Source organism: Sander vitreus, chromosome 8, assembly GCF_031162955.1.
Source record: "Sander vitreus isolate 19-12246 chromosome 8, sanVit1, whole genome shotgun sequence".
NCBI classification, from domain to species: Eukaryota; Metazoa; Chordata; class Actinopteri; order Perciformes; family Percidae; genus Sander; species Sander vitreus.
The window spans coordinates 1,224,752-1,243,394 of record NC_135862.1 but is presented as its reverse complement, the minus strand read 5'-3'; the positions used below and the strand labels follow the sequence as shown (position 1 = coordinate 1,243,394).

The window sequence follows — 18,643 nt, the reverse complement described above, 5'->3', positions numbered from 1 at the left end:
TCACGACGGACTGGACTGGGAGACAGCCGCGCTCACGACGGACTGGGAGACAGCCGCGCTCACGACGGACTGGGAGACAGCCGCGCTCACGACGGACTGGACTGGGAGACAGCCGCGCTCACGACGGACTGGGAGACGGACTGGGAGACAGCCGCACTTACGACGGACTGGGAGACAGCCGCGCTTACGACGGACTGGGAGACAGCCGCACTCACGACGGACTGGGAGACAGCCGCACTCACGACGGACTGGGAGACAGCCGCACTCACACATGGAACAGCAAAACATTAAGGGGAGCGTGCCTATGTTCCCACATTTCTAAGATTTGTTTTCCCAAAATTAGGCCCTATGTTCCCACATGTCCTTTTTCATACATTTTTATCAGATTGTATCCCCCCTTTCTCCCAATTTGGTAGCCAATTACAGCCAACCTATTAACCAGCAGCAATGGACTACAGATGGAATCTAACCCTAACCCTAACATAGGGCCTAATTTTAAGAATAATCTTAGAAATGTGGGAACATAGGGCTGTGGGAACATAGAGCTGTGGGACCATAGGGCTGTGGGACCATAGGGCTGTGGGAACATATGACTGTGGGACCATTGGGCTGTGGGAACATATGGCTGTGGGACCATAGGGCTGTGGGACCATAGGGCTGTGGGAACATATGGCTGTGGGACCATAGAGCTGTGGGAACATATGGCTGTGGGAACATAGAGCTGTGGGAACATAGGGCTGTGGGACCATAGAGCTGTGGGAACATAGGGCTGTGGGACCATATGGCTGTGGGAACATATGGCTGTGGGAACATATGGCTGTGGGACCATATGGCTGTGGGAACATATGGCTGTGGGACCATATGGGCTGTGGGAACATATGGCTGTGGGAACATAGAGCTGTGGGAACATATAGCTGTGGGAACATAGGACTGTGGGAACATAGGGCTGTGGGAACATTGGGCTGATCCCGTTTTAAGTCTCACGTGCAGGGCCACTGTGTCCCTCAGTTTGACAATGTTCCTCAGTGGAAGAAGTCAGTCAGAGATTTCAGCTGAACGTGGACGGACTGGGAGACAGCCGCACTCTCACATGGAACAGCAAAACAATGACAGCTGCACGCTAGTCTGTAGTCTTTTTGGGTCTCTTCTGTAGTTTTGTGTCAGTCCCTGTGCATCTCCATGGTTGCTTTGCCTCTGCTTGTAGTTGTTTGCTTCTCTTCGAGCCGTTTTACATTTTATGTGTGGCGGGTTTGCGTACGTTACGGCAAAACAATGACAGCTGCACGCTAGTTCGTAGCCTTTTGCTTCTCTTTGTAGCCGGTGTACGTCTGTCAGGGATGCACTGAATCCAGGATTCAGCTTCAGATTCAGCTGAATATTGGGCTTTTTGACGGGGGTTGCACTACGCTACGCTGTCACTCCGCGCTACGCTGGTCGCCGTGATGACGGCGCCGTTGATTACAGGAAGGTGTTTACGTAGGTGGAGCTTCAATGCAGCAGGCTGAGAGGAAGTGGAAATGGAACTGGTGAGCAGAAAAAGTGTTGTTTGGCAGTACTTTCAGTCAAAAGAAGGCCATTCAAGTCCAGCTACATGTTCAATCTGCAATGCTGATTAGTCTGGTGGTGGCGAGGACCCTAAACAATACACAACATCACCGCTGTTACAACATCTGGTATGAAACATCTGGAAGAATACGAGCTGAGCATGAAGGAATCTACAGACAGCAGCCAGAATGCAGCAACTTCAGGTACGGCAAAGGAAGGACAGTCACTGTTTACTTCATTAATGTGTTGACTGTGTTCATGGACTGAGGACGGGACGAGGACTCAGCAGAACCTCAACCAGGGGGTTCAGGACTCAGCAGAACCTCAACCAGGGGGTTCAGGATTCAGCAGAACCTCAACCAGGGGGTTCAGGACTCAGCAGAACCTCAACCAGGGGGTTCAGGACTCAGCAGAACCTCAACCAGGGGGTTCAGGATTAAGCAGAACCCCAAAAATCTGGATTCGGTGCGCCCTTAATCTCTGTGGTTAATGTGTGTCTCTCTGTTGTTTTGTGTCAGTCATTTTGCATCTCTGTGGGTGTCCCGTGTCTTTTTGTGGCTGCTTTGTGTCTCTTTTCAGTTCTCTTGTGTCCTACTGGGGTTGTTTGCTTCTCTTTTTAGCTGTTTTAAGTCTCTTTGTTGTCTCATGTCTTGTTGTTGTTTGCTTCTCTTGACATGGCGCCCCGTTCTTTTGCATCTTTTTGTAGTCGTTGCACGTCTCCGTGGTCAGTTTTGTGATTAATATTTGTTTCTTTATTCTCTGTAGACATGGACATTTGTGTTGCAAAACAAGCTCCAACAATAATAAAGACAACAACATGACTTCCTGACGACCTTATCTTGTGGATCCTTGTGAATGTTTGCATCTTTCTGTGGTCGTTGTAGTTTTGTGTCAGTAAGTACATTTGATTTATTTAGCACTTATCACAGACTCAGTCTTCTATTAGGGTCAAAACGCTATGAATATTTCGTTGTTTAGTCGTTTCGTGTCATTTTTTTAGTCAAGCATGTCTCTTTGTGACTGTTTGGCATCTTTCTCTGGTCGTTTTGTGTCATTTTGTAGTCAATAGTTCTTTTGCATGTTGCTTGTTGTAGTCGTTTTGTCTCTTTGTGGTTGTTCTGCATCTTTGTGGTCGCTTTGTGAAAGTAAGTAAAGTTTATTTATATAGCACTTATCACAGACAGAGTCACGTTTGGGTTAATACGGTATCAGAGCCCGTCTACGGAAAGCCGTTTCACTCCCTATTCAGCCCCATTGGACCTACTTTGGTTGCAGTTCCACCAGAGTTCCACTGGGGGTGATCACGGTCCAGTGCTAAATGAATGGGAGTCTATGGAGCTAGATGCTAAATGAATGGGACTCTATGGAGCTAGATGGCTAAATGAATGGGACTCTATGGAGCTAGATGCTAAATGAATGGGACTCTATGGAGCTAGATGCTAAATGAATGGGACTCTATGGAGCTAGATGCTAAATGAATGGGACTCTATGGAGCTAGATGCTAAATGAATGGGACTCTATGGAGCTAGATGCTAAATGAATGGGACCCTATGGAGCTAGATGGCTAAATGAATGGGACTCTATGGAGCTAGATGGCTAAATGAATGGGACTCTATGGAGCTAGATGGCTAAATGAATGGGACTCTATGGAGCTAGATGCTAAATGAATGGGACTCTATGGAGCTAGATGCTAAATGAATGGGACCCTATGGAGCTAGATGGCTAAATGAATGGGACTCTATGGAGCTAGATGGCTAAATGAATGGGACTCTATGGAGCTAGATGCTAAATGAATGGGACTCTATGGAGCTAGACGGCTAAATGAATGGGACTCTATGGAGCTAGATGCTAAATGAATGGGACTCTATGGAGCTAGATGCTAAATGAATGGGACTCTATGGAGCTAGATGCTAAATGAATGGGACTCTATGGAGCTAGACGGCTACATTTGTCTCTTTCGCCTGATTGTCGTTGAGAAATCTCAGATCTGATTGTAGTTTCTGCAAGTTCAACATGGATTATAGGTCAAAAGTTGAATGAACGAGTTCTTGTGTCCTTTTGATTTCTTACAGGTTGAGTCGTTGTTGCCCATAACACGCTAGCATTCTGCTAATGAATGCTGATTGGTCAGTGAAGGACTGATTACGACCAGTGTGTATTTTCTTAGCCTCCCCTTTCAAATGCAACATTCAATTTACTAGACAAAAAATGATATCCTGAGAAAAGTGGATTTTGAGGGGTAGAGCTCCATAGAGTCCCATTCATTCTGCACTGGCCTGTGAGCGCCGTCTAGTGGAACCAGAGTGGAACTGCAACCAGGTCAGAAGCCAGAAGTATGCTGAGAGGCAGTTCTCCCCTTATTAGACATCTCTGATGGTCTTAATGTAGTGTCCGGCTGTCAGATGTCGGGGTAGAACTCCGTGTTGACGTCCACGCTGTGCAGGACGGACTTCTGTTCCGCAGCCGACTTCCTGTTCAACACGTCGGCCGTCAGAGAGTAGCTGCCACCGGACTTCTCCTCGAACCAGCTGTCCAGCGCTCGCTTCCCGTCGAAGCTAGCGATGGGCGGCCCGTTAACGGCCACAGCCAGCAGGTCGTTCATCTGCTCCAGAGTCAGCCGCGAGCGGTTGTTTCTGCACATCTTGGTCAGGGCGCCGCGACCTTTGTCGCAGCAGGCCGTGGAGCTGGGCAGCACCCGCACTGCCTGCACCATGCGGTTCAGCAGCGGGAAACGCTGCTTGTACCGGCAGATGTGACCCACCACTTCTTTAAAACCGTTCATGCTGCAGAAGTCGGCTTTCAGATCCTTCCACTCCACGTTCAGGCTGGCCCTCGCCTCCGTGCGTGCCTGGGAACCCTCCGCACCTCCACACGGAACTGAATCCAGATGGTTGAATATCACCTGGATCTCTTCCTCACCGTACGCATGCAGTTCCTCCCGGTTGGGCGGCCAAGCGGCCAGATCCAGGACCTTAAGATAAGATATGATAATAGGCTGTTATTATATTACAGTAGCTGTGTTTGAAACTGTTCCCTAACACAGAAATAGTTCCCTATATAGTGTGTTCGCTATTCTGTAGTGGTGTTCCAATTCTCCTGGGTTAATGTCATTCCCTATATGGTCCACTATATACCTACTAAATACCCACAATGCACAGCTAATTTGAGCGTACAGAAGATGTAGCCTACATTTTACTCCTGTATCCCACAATGCCACGTGGTCAACGTGGTCTCTCGGAAACTGAAAAGGAAAGATTCTTATTCTGGGGATGAATACAGTGCTTTGAATTGAATTATTTCTTTTATACAGGACAACACACATTATGTAACATGTCTGTAAATGTGCCAGTGTTAGCCAGCTGGCTAAGGTTCAACTGTAGTCCTTTGGCAGGATTATTTTAGACCAGAGCAACAGGAAACAGCAAGACATTAGTACAGGTTAAACTATACAGACAGAAGTCAACAAGACACCACACAGACAGCTAGAGGAACACATAAGCTTTCTCATTAAGGCCGGCCACACTCTGGCTGCGTGGCGTGAGCGTGGCGTGAGCGTGGCCTGAGCGTGTCGGCTGCGTGGCCTGAGCGTCTCGGCTGCGTGGCCTGAGCGTGACGGCTGCGTGGCCTGAGCGTGACGGCTGCGTGGCGTGAGCGTGTCGGCTGCGTGGCCTGAGCGTGACGGCTGCGTGGCCTGAGCGTGACGGCTGCGTGGCCTGAGCGTGTCAGCTGTGTGGCGTGAGCGTGTCAGCTGTGTAGCGTGTCCGTTTATATTTCAGCTCCCATGGTAACAGGTTGGAGCGTGCACACTGCCTGCGAGATGCTCACGTCTCTGAAAACACGTGCATGCTAGAAATAGGACCGACGCCTATTTTTCACACCACACGCCAGCGTGTTGGAAGCGTTTCCAGACAACACAGAATAGGAAAAGATGTTTAAATGTCATTTAGACACAAATACATTTAATAAATGACATGTTGATGTCTGAAAGTCTCGAGGTTTTGATATGAACGTCATTTGATAACTAATTAATAATTAGATTTTCTAACATGGCACCTGTCAATCCAGAAGGAAATATTCTGGAGTCTATTTCACCGTCAGTCCTGCTGACGTTGTCTTTGCTGTAATCAGAGAATATATGTTTATGTTTATGTTTATGGGAAACATCCATGTGTAGAGACAAGACTAGCAGCAGCAGCAGCAGTCAGACACCTTTCTGGTGTTAAAGACATAGAAAACGCCACACAGCTGACACGCAGCCACCACGCCACGCTCACGCCACGCAGCCAGTGTGTGGCCAGCCTAAGCCATGCAGAGCTACAGGAAGCAGCAAGACATTAGCACAGTTATACATCTACAGTATCCACATTGAGTATAAGAAGCCATGCACGCACCAAAACACAGCCAAGTAACACAGACCCGAGTCATTCTTCTTCTGTTCAACCATGCAAAGCAGTAACAAGCAGTAATAAAAAGATGAAAAAGGCTCCATCACTCTTTGGAGTACACAACAGAGCCAAAGATTTTCGTTTTCAAACCAAAACGTAGGAATGTAAATGTAGCTTTGGCGTTTTCCGGGTGGATGGGTCCAGACCTTGCAGGCTTTGGCGAATGTGCAGCTCTGCAGGTCCAGCCTCTGAGACAGAATCCCCCGGCTCCGGTCGCAGATCTTCTCCCGGATCGACTGAAACTTGGACTCAGCGACACGCAGGTTCTTCAGAGCGACGCCGTTGAAACTTTCCCGGAAGTTTTCCTCAAACTCCTGCAGGTATTCCCCGGGGCAGTCTGCCAGCTGGCCGATCTCCAGGATGGCGTCCTGGATCCGGGCTTCCACCGCAGACACCAGCAGGTGCTCGCCTTGGAAGGTGAAGGCTAGCCGCGAGAGGACGGCGATGATGTCCAGCAGGAAGTAGATGAGCTTCACTGATTGGTAGTCCAGCAGGAACTGGAGGAGGGAGAGGGCGATGGCTGCAGCGTCGGCCCTCTGCGTCTGGCTGCTGATCTCCTTCAGATGGGACACTACCTGCACAGATTCAGAATAACGTTAGTTTTATATATATATATATATATATACACACATACACACACATACACACACAGTGCCTGACTTTTTGCTAGAAGCTAACAACGTAGCTATGGCTGACCTTTGTCCTACTTTAGCATATAAACATTAGCTCACTAAGAACCTGGGAACCACAATACCAAACAGGCAGTTTGATTTTCTGTGTACTGAAATGTTGTATCGTATCGCCAGATTCTTGCCAATACACAGCCCTAGTATATAGAGCTGCAAAGATTCAGAATAACTTATTTTGTCGCCTCTCTGACCCCAGTACCTGATGTTGAAAAACAACGCCCACGAGGCCGGGGTCAACATCTTTTGTAGCTTACCTCCAGGTAATCTTTGATGAGCGCGTTCAGGACGTTGGGTTCCCCGATGATCCACCGAATGGCTCGGATGTCTCCGAGGAACTCCGTCTCCTCCGACAGCGTGGGCGCCGTGCATCGCAGCTCGGCCATCATGCGCGGGGAGTAGCGGTAGAAACTGAGCAGCTGCTTCAGGTTGTTCTCCAGATCCTCCAGGCAGGAGAGCTCCTTTCCGCTGATGGCGTCCAACACCTCCAGATGGGGCCGGTGAATCATCACGGGAAGGCACAGGATCCACGGAAAACTCTTCTGCACAGCGACATACAGGCTCGCTCGCATTCCCGAAGACATGTTGGTGCCGTCCACGCCCAGACCGACTACCAGCAAGTCCTGGAACCGGAAGCCGAGGACACCGAAGGCTCGATCCAATGCCTGGAGATACCCGTCCACGCTGGCCACGCTCAGCCTCTGCAAGGACAGGAACTCCGTGCTCGGGGAGCCCTCGTTGGTGATGAACTGGACGTAAACAGCGACCATGTCTGAGAAAAGATCGTCGTTTTGGGCGTCCATTATGACGCTCAGGAAGGGCGACAGGCGCATCTTCTCTGCCAGGTCTTCCTTCAACGTGCGGGCGATGTGGTGCAGCAGGATCTGACAGTCTCCGTCGTTCATGTACTGGTCCACCACTTTGAGCTCGCAGCGCTTCAGAAGCTCGGCAAGCGCCCGCAGGTCGGAGAAGGGCCGTCCCTCCGTGGCCAGGTGGTACGCGGCGTTGAACAGCAGCAGCATGTTCTTGCACATCTCCTCCGTCTTCTCGGGATGCATGCGCAGCTTGTACAGCTGCAGGCACTTCTTGTGCAGGTTGCTCTGGCTGTGCAGCTTGATGGTGTGGATCTTGAACTGCTTGGACCCGACGATGAAGGCCGAAGTGCGGGACGACTGGACCGTGTACTGGCGGCAGACGTGGCACCACATCTCGTTGAGGGTCGGCGAGTAGCGCAAGAACCAGAACTTCTTCAGCCACTCCTGCTTGAAGCGGCGAATCCGACGGCCGCCCGCGGACGAAAGCTTCAGCGAGTCTTCCGGAGAAATCACGAGATCTGCAGCGATCGACTCGTCGGCTGAGTCCACGTCCAGGTCGTCTTCGTCTAGAACCACCTGAGAGGGCGTCAGCAGCTCCATCCCTGCACAGACAAACACATTCAGCCTCTGCTGACCTGTTCTCAAAACTTCTATAAGAGAAATATGGGTTTCTTTTTAACCAAATTATGCAAAACGTTAAGTACAATTGCAAGTACTTGATCACTACTTTCATTGAATTTTGGGTAGTCTGAACTTTGAGATACACATCTGTGATTATCCATCAACATCGGTTGACACACACACACACACACACACACACAATCATTTTTCAGTACCGTGAAAGTCCTCGACGGGGCCCTGCTCGGGGTGGGGCGGGGCCTGATCGCGTTGGGTCTGTCCAGACATCGGTGCAGCGACCACTTCCTGTCTCTCCCCCCTGACTCGGGACAGCTCGTCCTCCAGCTCCTGGATCCTCCTCTTCAGTCGGACACAGTTTGGGCAGAAGGAGGTGGAGGTGCTCTGCTTCTCCTCCTCCGTCTCCTCCACCTTTAGCTTCGGCACGGTGAAGCAGCCTGCACACGCAACAAGCACACAACAGTGGAAACCCCGTTCATTTTCTCCGTTTTATTATTATCTGTCTAACATGTCTAATAATGTCTGGTGGTACGCACGCTCCCTCTAGTGGTACACAGATGGAATCTCTTATAATAATAATAATAATAATAATAATACATTAATTTAGAAAAACATAACACTATAGAAGTACACACACACACACACACACACACACAGAGAGAGACACACATAGTAAAACAAACACACACATAGAAATACTATAACATTTCAAATAATAATACGTAAACTATGATCAGTTTAAAGTCATTTAAAATAAGCATTTCCTTACGTGTAACCCTGCTTTAAGACCAACATGTTGCTCAACACTCACCGTGGAGCGAGGCCCGGGACTCCAGGGACGCCTCCAGCACGTCTTTGAAGATGAGGTCGATCTTCTTCCTCTTGGCGGGAGGCTGGCCGTCCGACTCCTCGCTGGGTTTAGCCTGCACCGCCTCCTCGCTGGGTTTAGCCTGCACCGCCTCCTCGCTGGGTTTAGCCTGCACCGACTGCACACACGGACACTTATAGTTCTCCTGGAGGTTCGGCAGGACCGCCAGCTTCCCCGAATCTGCAACAAAACAGGCGTCTTACCTATATACCTATGTTTCTCATGCTAACACATGCTAACACATGGAAACACATGCCAACACATGCTAACACATGCTAACACATGCCAACACATGCCAACATATGCCAACATATGGTAACACATGGTAACACATGGTAACACATGCCAACACATGCCAACACATGGTAACACATGGTAACACATGGTAACACATGGTAACATATGGTAACACATGCCAACACATGCCAACATATGCCAACACATGCCAACACATGCCAACACATGCCAACATATGCCAACATATGCCAACATATGCCAACACATGCCAACACATGCCAACACATGGTAACACATGGTAACACATGCCAACACATGGTAACACATGCCAACATATGGTAACACATGGTAACATATGCCAACACATGATAACTCATGCTAATGCATGCTAACGCATGCCAACACATGGTAACACATGCCAACACATGCCAACACATGCCAACACATGGTAACATATGCCAACACATGATAACTCATGCTAATGCATGCTAACGCATGCCAACATATGCTAACACATGTAATACATGATAACACATGCCAACACATGCCAACACATGCCAACACATGCCAACACATGCTAACACATGCCATACATGATAACACATGCCAACACATGCCAACACATGCCAACACATGCCAACACATGCCAACATATGCTAACACATGTAATACATGATAACACATGCCAACACATGCCAACACATGCCAACACATGCCAACACATGCTAACACATGATAACTCATGCTAATACATGCTAACGCATGCCAATGCATGCCAACATATGCTAACACATGTAATACATGGTAACACATGCCAACACATGCCAACACATGCTAACACATGCCTGAACATGCCAACACATGCTAACACATGCCAACATATGGAAACACATGCTAACACATGCTAACATATGGAAACACATACTAACACATGCCAACATATGGAAACACATGCTTACACATGCCAACATATGGAAACACATGCTTACACATGCCAACACATGCTAACACATGCTTACACATGCCAACACATGATAACACATGCTAACGCATGCCAATGCATGCCAACATATGCTAACACATGTAATACATGCTAACACATGCTAATACATGATAACACATGCTAACGCATGCCAATGCATGCCAACATATGCTAACACATGTAATACATGATAACACATGCTAATACATGCCAACACATGCTAACACATGCTAATACATGCTACCAACTCCACAAAAAAATCACTGTATTTTTACAAGAAAGTTATCTTGCAGGATTTATTTAAAGAATGAAAGTGGTAAACAATAAGAAAAACCACACACACACAGACAGACACACACACACACACACACACACACAGACACACACACAGACACACACACACACACCCACCCCCCCCCTCCCCCTACCTGAGTCCAGGTTCTGGCCGATGCTCTCCTGAGAGACCCCGTGGAGGCGTTGGATGTAGTCCTCGCCGTACCAGACCCTCAGCCTCTCTCCCGCTGCCAGCGCCCGACACACGCTGAAGTAAATGTTTCTACCGTGCTGAAACGCCGTCAAGTTCCTGTCACTCTCCTCTGAAGACGTCCGCACAAACCTGCAGGGCACAAACACCAGGAACTGGAAGATTTCCACCAATAACCACGTGTCCTTTAAATGCTTCGGGACGGAAGTAAACCAGGGACAACGTGCAGAAAAATGTCAAATCCATGGCCAAAAATTCCAAGAGTGTTTGGCTGCAGCCTGAAGACCTCCCGTCTGAAATCATAAACATTTAAAGAGCCCATATTATGAAGATTTGGGGAGTTGTTTAGATGTTGATAACCCTCCATGCTGTTCTGAGTGAGATACGGTTTCTGAATGTGTCCTGTCTTCAGTCTCTGGGTCAGCTGGTCAACATCTGCACGGCTTTCTACGTCACTAGCTGAGACGAGGGGGCTAGGGGGCTAACCGTTAGCATGCTAGCTCGTTCTCAATGACGGAACACTGCTACAACACACACTAGTTCACCATAATCTCCAAAAGAACTACTTCCATGTCCCTGTTCTGCAGGTATTCAACACAAAGGTGGAAGTGGTCCCTCGTTTAGAAGAAGTCTCCCAGCTAATCCTGCCTTGTACTACTGAAGTTGGAGAAACAGCTAGCTAGCTCATGTAGTCCTTACCTAGCTACTGAGCATGTAGTCCTTACCTAGCTACTGAGCGTGTAGTCCTTACCTAGCTACTGAGCGTGTAGTCCTTACTGGCACTGAGCATGTAGTCCTACTAGCTACTGAGCGTGTAGTAGGCACTGCCAGGCACTGCCAGGCCCTGCCAGGCCCTGCCAGGCCCTGCCAGGCACTGCCAGGCACTGCCAGGCCCTGCCAGGCCCTGCTAGGCCCTGCTAGGCACTGCCAGGCCCTGCCAGGCCCCTGCCAGGCACTGCTAGACACTGCTAGACCCTGCTAGGGCACTGCCAGGCACTGCTAGACACTGCTAGACCCTGCTAGGGCACTGCTAGACCCTGCCAGGCACTGCCAGGCACTGCCAGGCACTGCCAGGCACTGCCAGACACTGCTAGACCCTGCTAGGGCACTGCCAGGCACTGCTAGACACTGCTAGACCCTGCTAGGGCACTGCTAGACCCTGCCAGGCACTGCCAGGCACTGCTAGACACTGCCAGGCACTGCCAGGCACTGCTAGGCCCTGCCAGGCACTGCTAGGCACTGCCAGGCCCTGCCAGGCACTGCCAGGCACTGCCAGGCACTGCCAGGCCCTGCCAGGCCCTGCTAGGCCATGCTAGGCCATGCTAGGGCCCTGCCAGGCCCTGCCAGGCACTGCTAGGCACTGCTAGGCCATGCTAGGCCCTGCTAGGCACTGCCAGGCCATGCTAGGCCATGCTAGGCCATGCTAGGCCATGCTAGGCCCTGCCAGGCACTGTTAGGCACGCATATATAAATATGTGTGTGTATATGTTTCAGTGGACTGTAGGAAGTGCATTGCCCATTGGAGGTAAATGAAGCTATCTGTATCTGTGTTGTTTCAGTAATCAGAGCAGACACATGCAGACCACGCTGACTGTTACCTCATCCAGTTGGCTCTGGTGTCATCGCTGCCTTCGATGGACTGGTACGTGTTGTTAACATCAACAATCTGGAACACAACCATAGAAAGAAGAACAGGAAACCATTTCAGAGCTGGGCGGGTTTAACCATCGCGTTGTCTTCCTGTCGCCCACAGGTCAAACACACACGCGGGTTCCCAAAAGACACTAAGGGCTAGATGTATCAGGCCGTTTGCGCCTGTTTCAGGGCGTTAATTGTTCGCAAAGACTGACTTAACTGATACGGGCTAGTCACAAACAGGGCGCAAAAATCTGGTAAAATCACAGATCGCCTGTCACATGAGCGAGAAGACACAAGCTGCGCTTTCAATACGTGTTTGTGGGAGGGTCATGGGGAAAGTGGGAGTTTGTAATGGCAAAAAATACCTTTAAAGTGCCCATATTATGAAAGAAATCTCTTTTTCTGGGATTTGGGGAGTTCTTTAGTGTCTCTGGTGCTTCATACAGACGTTGATAACCCTCCATGCTGTTCTGAGTGAGATACGGTTTCTGAATGTGTCCTGTCTTCAGTCTCTGGGTCAGCTGGTCAACATCTGCACGGCTTTCTACGTCACTAGCTGAGACGAGGGGGCTAGGGGGCTAACCGTTAGCATGCTAGCTCGTTCTCAATGGCACAACACTGCTACAACACACACTAGTTCACCATAATCTCCAAAAGAACTACTTCCATGTCCCTGTTCTGCAGGTATTCAACACAAAGGTGGAAGTGGTCCCTCGTTTAGAAGAAGTCTCCCAGCTAATCCTGCCTTGTAACTGACTGAAGCTGGAGAAACAGCCTTTCTTTTACTGTCTATGGAGCTAGCTAGCTGACATGATCTACATCTGAGCTACTGAGCATGTGCAATCAAAGATAGTACAGAAGAAGAAGAAGGAAAGAGGTCTCACTCTGTAGCTAAAACAGAGACCAGCTGAAAGAGGATCTGCAGCAGTGAGAGAGAGCTGGGCAGTACAACAACAATATGGTGTTTTTTAACATTAAACCATGTAAACCTATTCTGGTACAACCTTAAAATACAGTTATGAACCTGAAAATGAGCAGAATATGGGCTCTTTAAACATGATTTGAATCATATTCTTCTACATTTTGTGTTTAACCTAGAAGATTCTCCATGTGCAACAGCTGAGATCGTAAACCTTGGAGACACTTCTGTTAGCCTTCTGTTGTAGTGTTAGCAGATCAGGTTTAAAGTGGTAACCATAAACAAAGTCTGGGAACGTAGTGCGTACGCTGAACACACATTCATTTCTCCCTGGATAGGTGAGACTTCTCACATAGTTGAGATAACCGGGATGTCTAACCCTCGGGGTAGAAAGTGGTCCAGAGGGGAAGGAGGGAAGTGGCTCCTGAATGTCTGACTATGTTTGATTGTAAGAAATGTTGAGTCATGTTTAGGCAGGGGGGGGCCTGTCTTTCTATCTCACTGCAGATGCATATATACTGTGTGCTTGTTCTTATTCGTTGAAGACACTTTCCACTGAGCTGCTGTGCCTTTTGTGAAATCGTGTTACTCCTATATTCTTTAGTTTATAATAAAATAATGTCTTTATTTTGTTTCACTTTCCTATTTTACTAAACCTACACCTGCTGCAAACAAGAAAGGTTTCCACCACAAGTTCCACCCAAAAAGGTGGGAACTTCGCCTCTATTCTGCGGGGGATCGTCTCCGCCTCTTACAGCAGGTGTAAACCAGGAAGAGGGGTTCCTGGCATACGCCTCCTGGTGAAATGGCAGCAGTAATCAGAGCAGGACGAAGACATCGGCCCAGGAGACGAGCTGAAAGGATCACACTTTTTCAGTTGAGTGAACACGAAATCATTAAGCGGTACAGATTGAGCAGCCGTGCAGTATTACAGTTACTGGAAGAAATCAGAGATGACGTCATATCTCTGTTAAACTCCTCGTTACGTTATTAATATTGGCATCAGGATCATTTCAAACAGTCATAGCATCAGCTGTGGGAACATGGCAGTCTGCACTCAGCTGTTCGTAGATCTGGTCCCAAGTTTCCCTAACTTCAGACATGAAAGTCTGGAGCTCAGGGTAACACCGTCTGTGTTGCTGAGCTCCCTCAACCTCCTGTCACCGGGCAGATTCTCCTGTTCACACACACACACACACACACACACACACACACACACACACACACACACACACACACACACACATATATATATATACACACACACACACACACACACACACACACACATACATATATACATATATATATATATATATAAATATATATATATATATATACATATATATATATATACACACACACACACACACACACACACACACACATATATATATATATATATATATATATATATATATATACACACACACACACACACACACACACACATATATATATATATACACACACACACACACACACACGTACACATACACACACAGACTCACACACACAGACAGACAGACACATATATATACACACACACACACACACACACACACACACACACACACACACAGACAGACACACACACACTCAGACAGACACACACACACTCAGACAGACAGACAGTGTCTCACACACACACACACACACACACACACACAGTGTCTCACACACACACACACACACACACACACACACACACACACACACACACACACAGTGTCTCACACACACACACACACACACGTGTGTTTTTACCCTTTAGACAGGAACGTGTTTTTAAGATTTCCACTCTGGAGGGTGGTTTCACTTTTTTTGCGTTTTTAAGCCCCAAAAATGGCGTCGGCGTCTAAAGGAAAGGCACATCTGATAAATAGTCGTTTTCCCCTGCGAGCGTGTTTGTGTTCGTGTGAACAGGGCCTGAGACCTGATGGAGGCGGGACTTACTATCCAGGAGAAGGAGCCAGAGGATTGGTCCTTGGACACCAGCTGTCCCTCATACGGGCCGAAGACCGCCCCCTTGGGGAAGTTTGGCTCCAGGCAGCGAACGTCCACCTCGCCCCCCTCCGTGAACACCTCCAGGCCGGACGGGACCGTGAGCGCCGCCCTGTTGGCCGACCCCGGGGCCGCGGGGGTGTCTGGGACAAACACCAGGGGCCCGTGAGACGGACACTCGTGGAAATATTCCTGGCAGTCCTCGCAGACTGTAGGACAAAACATCACAGGGTCAGGGGTTAGTTACACACACACACACACACACACACACACACATACATACATACATACATACATACATATATATAAATACACATACACATATATATATATACACACACACACATATATATATATATATATATATACACACACACACACACACACATATACACACACACACAGACAGACAGACAGACAGACACACACAGAGAGACACAGACAGACACACACACAGAGAGACACAGACAGACACACACACAGAGAGACACCCCCCCGTATCACATGCTCATTAGGGGCTGAGCCCCCCTGAAGGTCTGATCCTAGCATCGCCCCTGGAGGACGAAAGAAGGAGAAACTTACACCAGAGGTCCGACGAAGGCTCGTTCATGGTGGAACCATGTTGGTGGAAATCAGCCCGTCACAACTCTGCACAACAGAACACACAGCAGTACTTTTAGCATATTGCTGCTGACAGACTCAGATTATTATTCTAAGAGTCTGACAACATTATGGGATGGATCCCTACAGAGATAGACCTTTTAGTTAAAGAGGAAGATCCTTTTAGTTTAACATGAAACAGCCCCGAAAATCACCATCACCAAACCCACCAGACTCCATGTAAATAATCAGGACTTTTAGCGTGTATAGAGCCAGCATATCTCCACCAGACTCCATGTAAATAATCAGGACTTTTAGCATGTATAGAGCCAGCATATCTCCACCAGACTCCATGTAAATAATCAGTACTTTTAGCATGTATAGAGTCAGCATATCTCCACCAGACTCCTTGAAATAATCAGGACTTTTAGCGTGTATAGAGCCAGCATATCTCCACCAGACTCCATGTAAATAATCAGGACTTTTAGCGTGTATAGAGCCAGCATATCTCCACATGTAAATGGGTGAATTAAGGGTTTATTTCAACCAAACCAGAGTGGTGATTGTTGGAACAGTGGAAAGATGAACCAAGACGGCTTTTGGTAGTTTGATTTAGTTTCTGTCCACTTTGAATGAAGTGTGTTTTACGATGATCAAAGTCCTGATTATTTACATGGAGTCTGGTGGGTTTGGTGATGGTGATTTCGGGGCTGTTTCATGTCACCTAATCCCTTTAACAAAAACTCCACTCTCTCCTATGAATCACATTTTTGAGGGTCTTAAGGTGCTCGAAAAACTCACCAAATTTTGCACACGCATCAGGACTGGTAAATATTTAATATTTCACGGGTTTCGTGCTCGGGTGTAACAAAATAGCGCCCCCTACACATTTTCAAAGTTGTAGCCCCCTCCTTTAACTTCCACGTAGACTAACCAAAATTGGTACGCATATAAAACATGTTGACACAGACAAAAAAGCCTCTTGGGGGTGTACCATAAACCCAACAGGAATTCAGCCATTTTGCATTTACTGTGATAATAAAACAGCAATTAAAAACAGCAGATAGAACAACCAGCAGAGGTACAGAGATGTTGATGTGAAAAGTCTCAGCAGATACATGTACAATGATGTAACTGTGTGTTTAGAGAGACTCCTCCTTACACACACTCTCACTGCAGCTCTTTTCTCTCCTGTTTTTTCTATATTTAAATCTGTACATTGTAAATATATTCAGTTCATAATAAACTGTGGATGCCTGCATCCCCCTGCACTGACACACTATCTCGCACTATGATACCATTGCACCTTTCTGCATTTTTTCCACACTGCTCCTTTAAACATGCTACAATCTACCTTTACTAAGGGCACACTATTGGTAGTATTAGTACTGTGTGTATGTGGATGTCATACGTCTGTATGTTGTGTATAAGCTATTGGACACCTTCATTTCCTTCTGGATAAATAAAGTATCTCTATCTATCTCTCCTCTCTGCAGTCTGAACACAAACACTTTACACAAACTAAAGTTACGTCTAACTTTGTCTCGGTGTCTTCACATTTACATCATGTCGGAGACATTTGGGAGAAATGTGACAACACATTCAGCGGCTGAGTTTTGTATTTAATCTGCGCCATGTTTCTCTCGGTCTGCAGACTGCTGGCAATCTGCCTGCTGTTTTCGGAAGCCATTTTCGCTGCTGGCCACAGTGGCTACTGACACCCAGACACACACAGACAGAGAGACCCACCGTGTGCAGAGACGCAGCGCGACACGGAGCCTCTGTCCCGGCCCGGGTGAAGCTCGACTCTCCCTCCCCCGGCTGCGGAGCACCGAGCCCCCGGCTGCAGGCTCCACGGCTTCCCGCCGATGCTTTAACTTTCTGGCTGAATTTAATTTTTTTCAGCAGCGACTCAGTCGCCTCCCTGAGCAGCTTGGACCACCATTTTTTACATCACAGGAAATGACATAAAGAACGGAAGAAAAAGACGGTGTGCAAAAAGTGAAGTTGTGTGAGTGTGAAGCGGGACAGTGAGACGGTTTCACCTGCAGGGGACTTAACCCAAGATAAAGATAATAGTGGGGTGGGGGCACATTATATCTGGGGGGCGTCACCCAGAACATTTTGAGCTTTACACACTTCATTTCCTGCCAGAATCAGAAAATATCAAATCCCAGTAACTGTCAAGGAATTTGCTATTATTTTGGATGCAATATATCATAATAATAATAATTATTATTATTTGTATCCTTTATTTATTCAGGGAAGGTTCCTCTCTTTTGCAGGAACGTCCTGATCACATTCACACACTTCCACATTCATACTAGGGTTGCACGATACAACATGATTTGTTCCGTGTTGTTGTCTCTATCTATTTCTTCACTTACACTGTCACTCTGTTGAAATACGCACACACGTCACATGGTAGGCTCCGTAGGGTTGGTCACGTAGTGGACCTGTGCACTGACGTGCAAGTGGCACGGTAACTGGCCAATGAAACATGATCATTACAGCGTCTCAAGCCACAGTCTGATCTGATCACATTCATACTGGAAGCTGCCCAGTACTACCACAGTCTGATCTGATCACATTCATACTGGAAGCTGCCCAGTACCACCACAGTCTGATCTGATCACATTCATACTGGAAGCTGCCCAGTACCACCACAGTCTGATCTGACCACATTCATACTGGAAGCTGCCCAGTACTACCACAGTCTGATCTGATCACATTCATACTGGAAGCTGCCCAGTACCACCACAGTCTGATCTGACCACATTCATA

The 18,643-nt window shown here is 47.9% G+C and overlaps 1 protein-coding gene across 4 annotated transcripts; it reads right to left on the bottom strand.

Moving 5' to 3' along the window:
- Window positions 1-3,416: 3,416 nt before the first annotated feature.
- On the bottom strand, window positions 3,417-17,915 carry prdm11 (PR domain containing 11). 4 transcript variants are annotated; one of them, XM_078256317.1, is made up of 11 exons: window positions 17,609-17,915; window positions 15,842-15,907; window positions 15,212-15,468; window positions 12,297-12,364; window positions 10,643-10,830; window positions 8,939-9,175; window positions 8,328-8,564; window positions 6,934-8,093; window positions 6,137-6,565; window positions 4,735-4,786; window positions 4,366-4,516 (listed from the first exon to the last, which is right to left on the bottom strand). In XM_078256317.1, the coding sequence occupies exons 2-11, from the start codon at window positions 15,867-15,869 to the stop codon at window positions 4,461-4,463; spliced, it is 2,712 nt and encodes a 903-aa protein (XP_078112443.1). In that variant the 5' UTR covers window positions 15,870-15,907; window positions 17,609-17,915; the 3' UTR covers window positions 4,366-4,460. The 4 variants fall into 4 exon arrangements, with proteins under 4 accessions (XP_078112440.1, XP_078112441.1, XP_078112442.1 ...); XM_078256314.1 differs by lacking the exon at window positions 4,735-4,786 and having other exon boundaries at window positions 3,417-4,516; window positions 17,609-17,912; XM_078256315.1 differs by lacking the exons at window positions 4,735-4,786; window positions 15,842-15,907; window positions 17,609-17,915 and adding exons at window positions 14,011-14,432; window positions 15,023-15,113 and having other exon boundaries at window positions 3,417-4,516; window positions 15,212-15,296.
- Window positions 17,916-18,643: the final 728 nt, after the last annotated feature.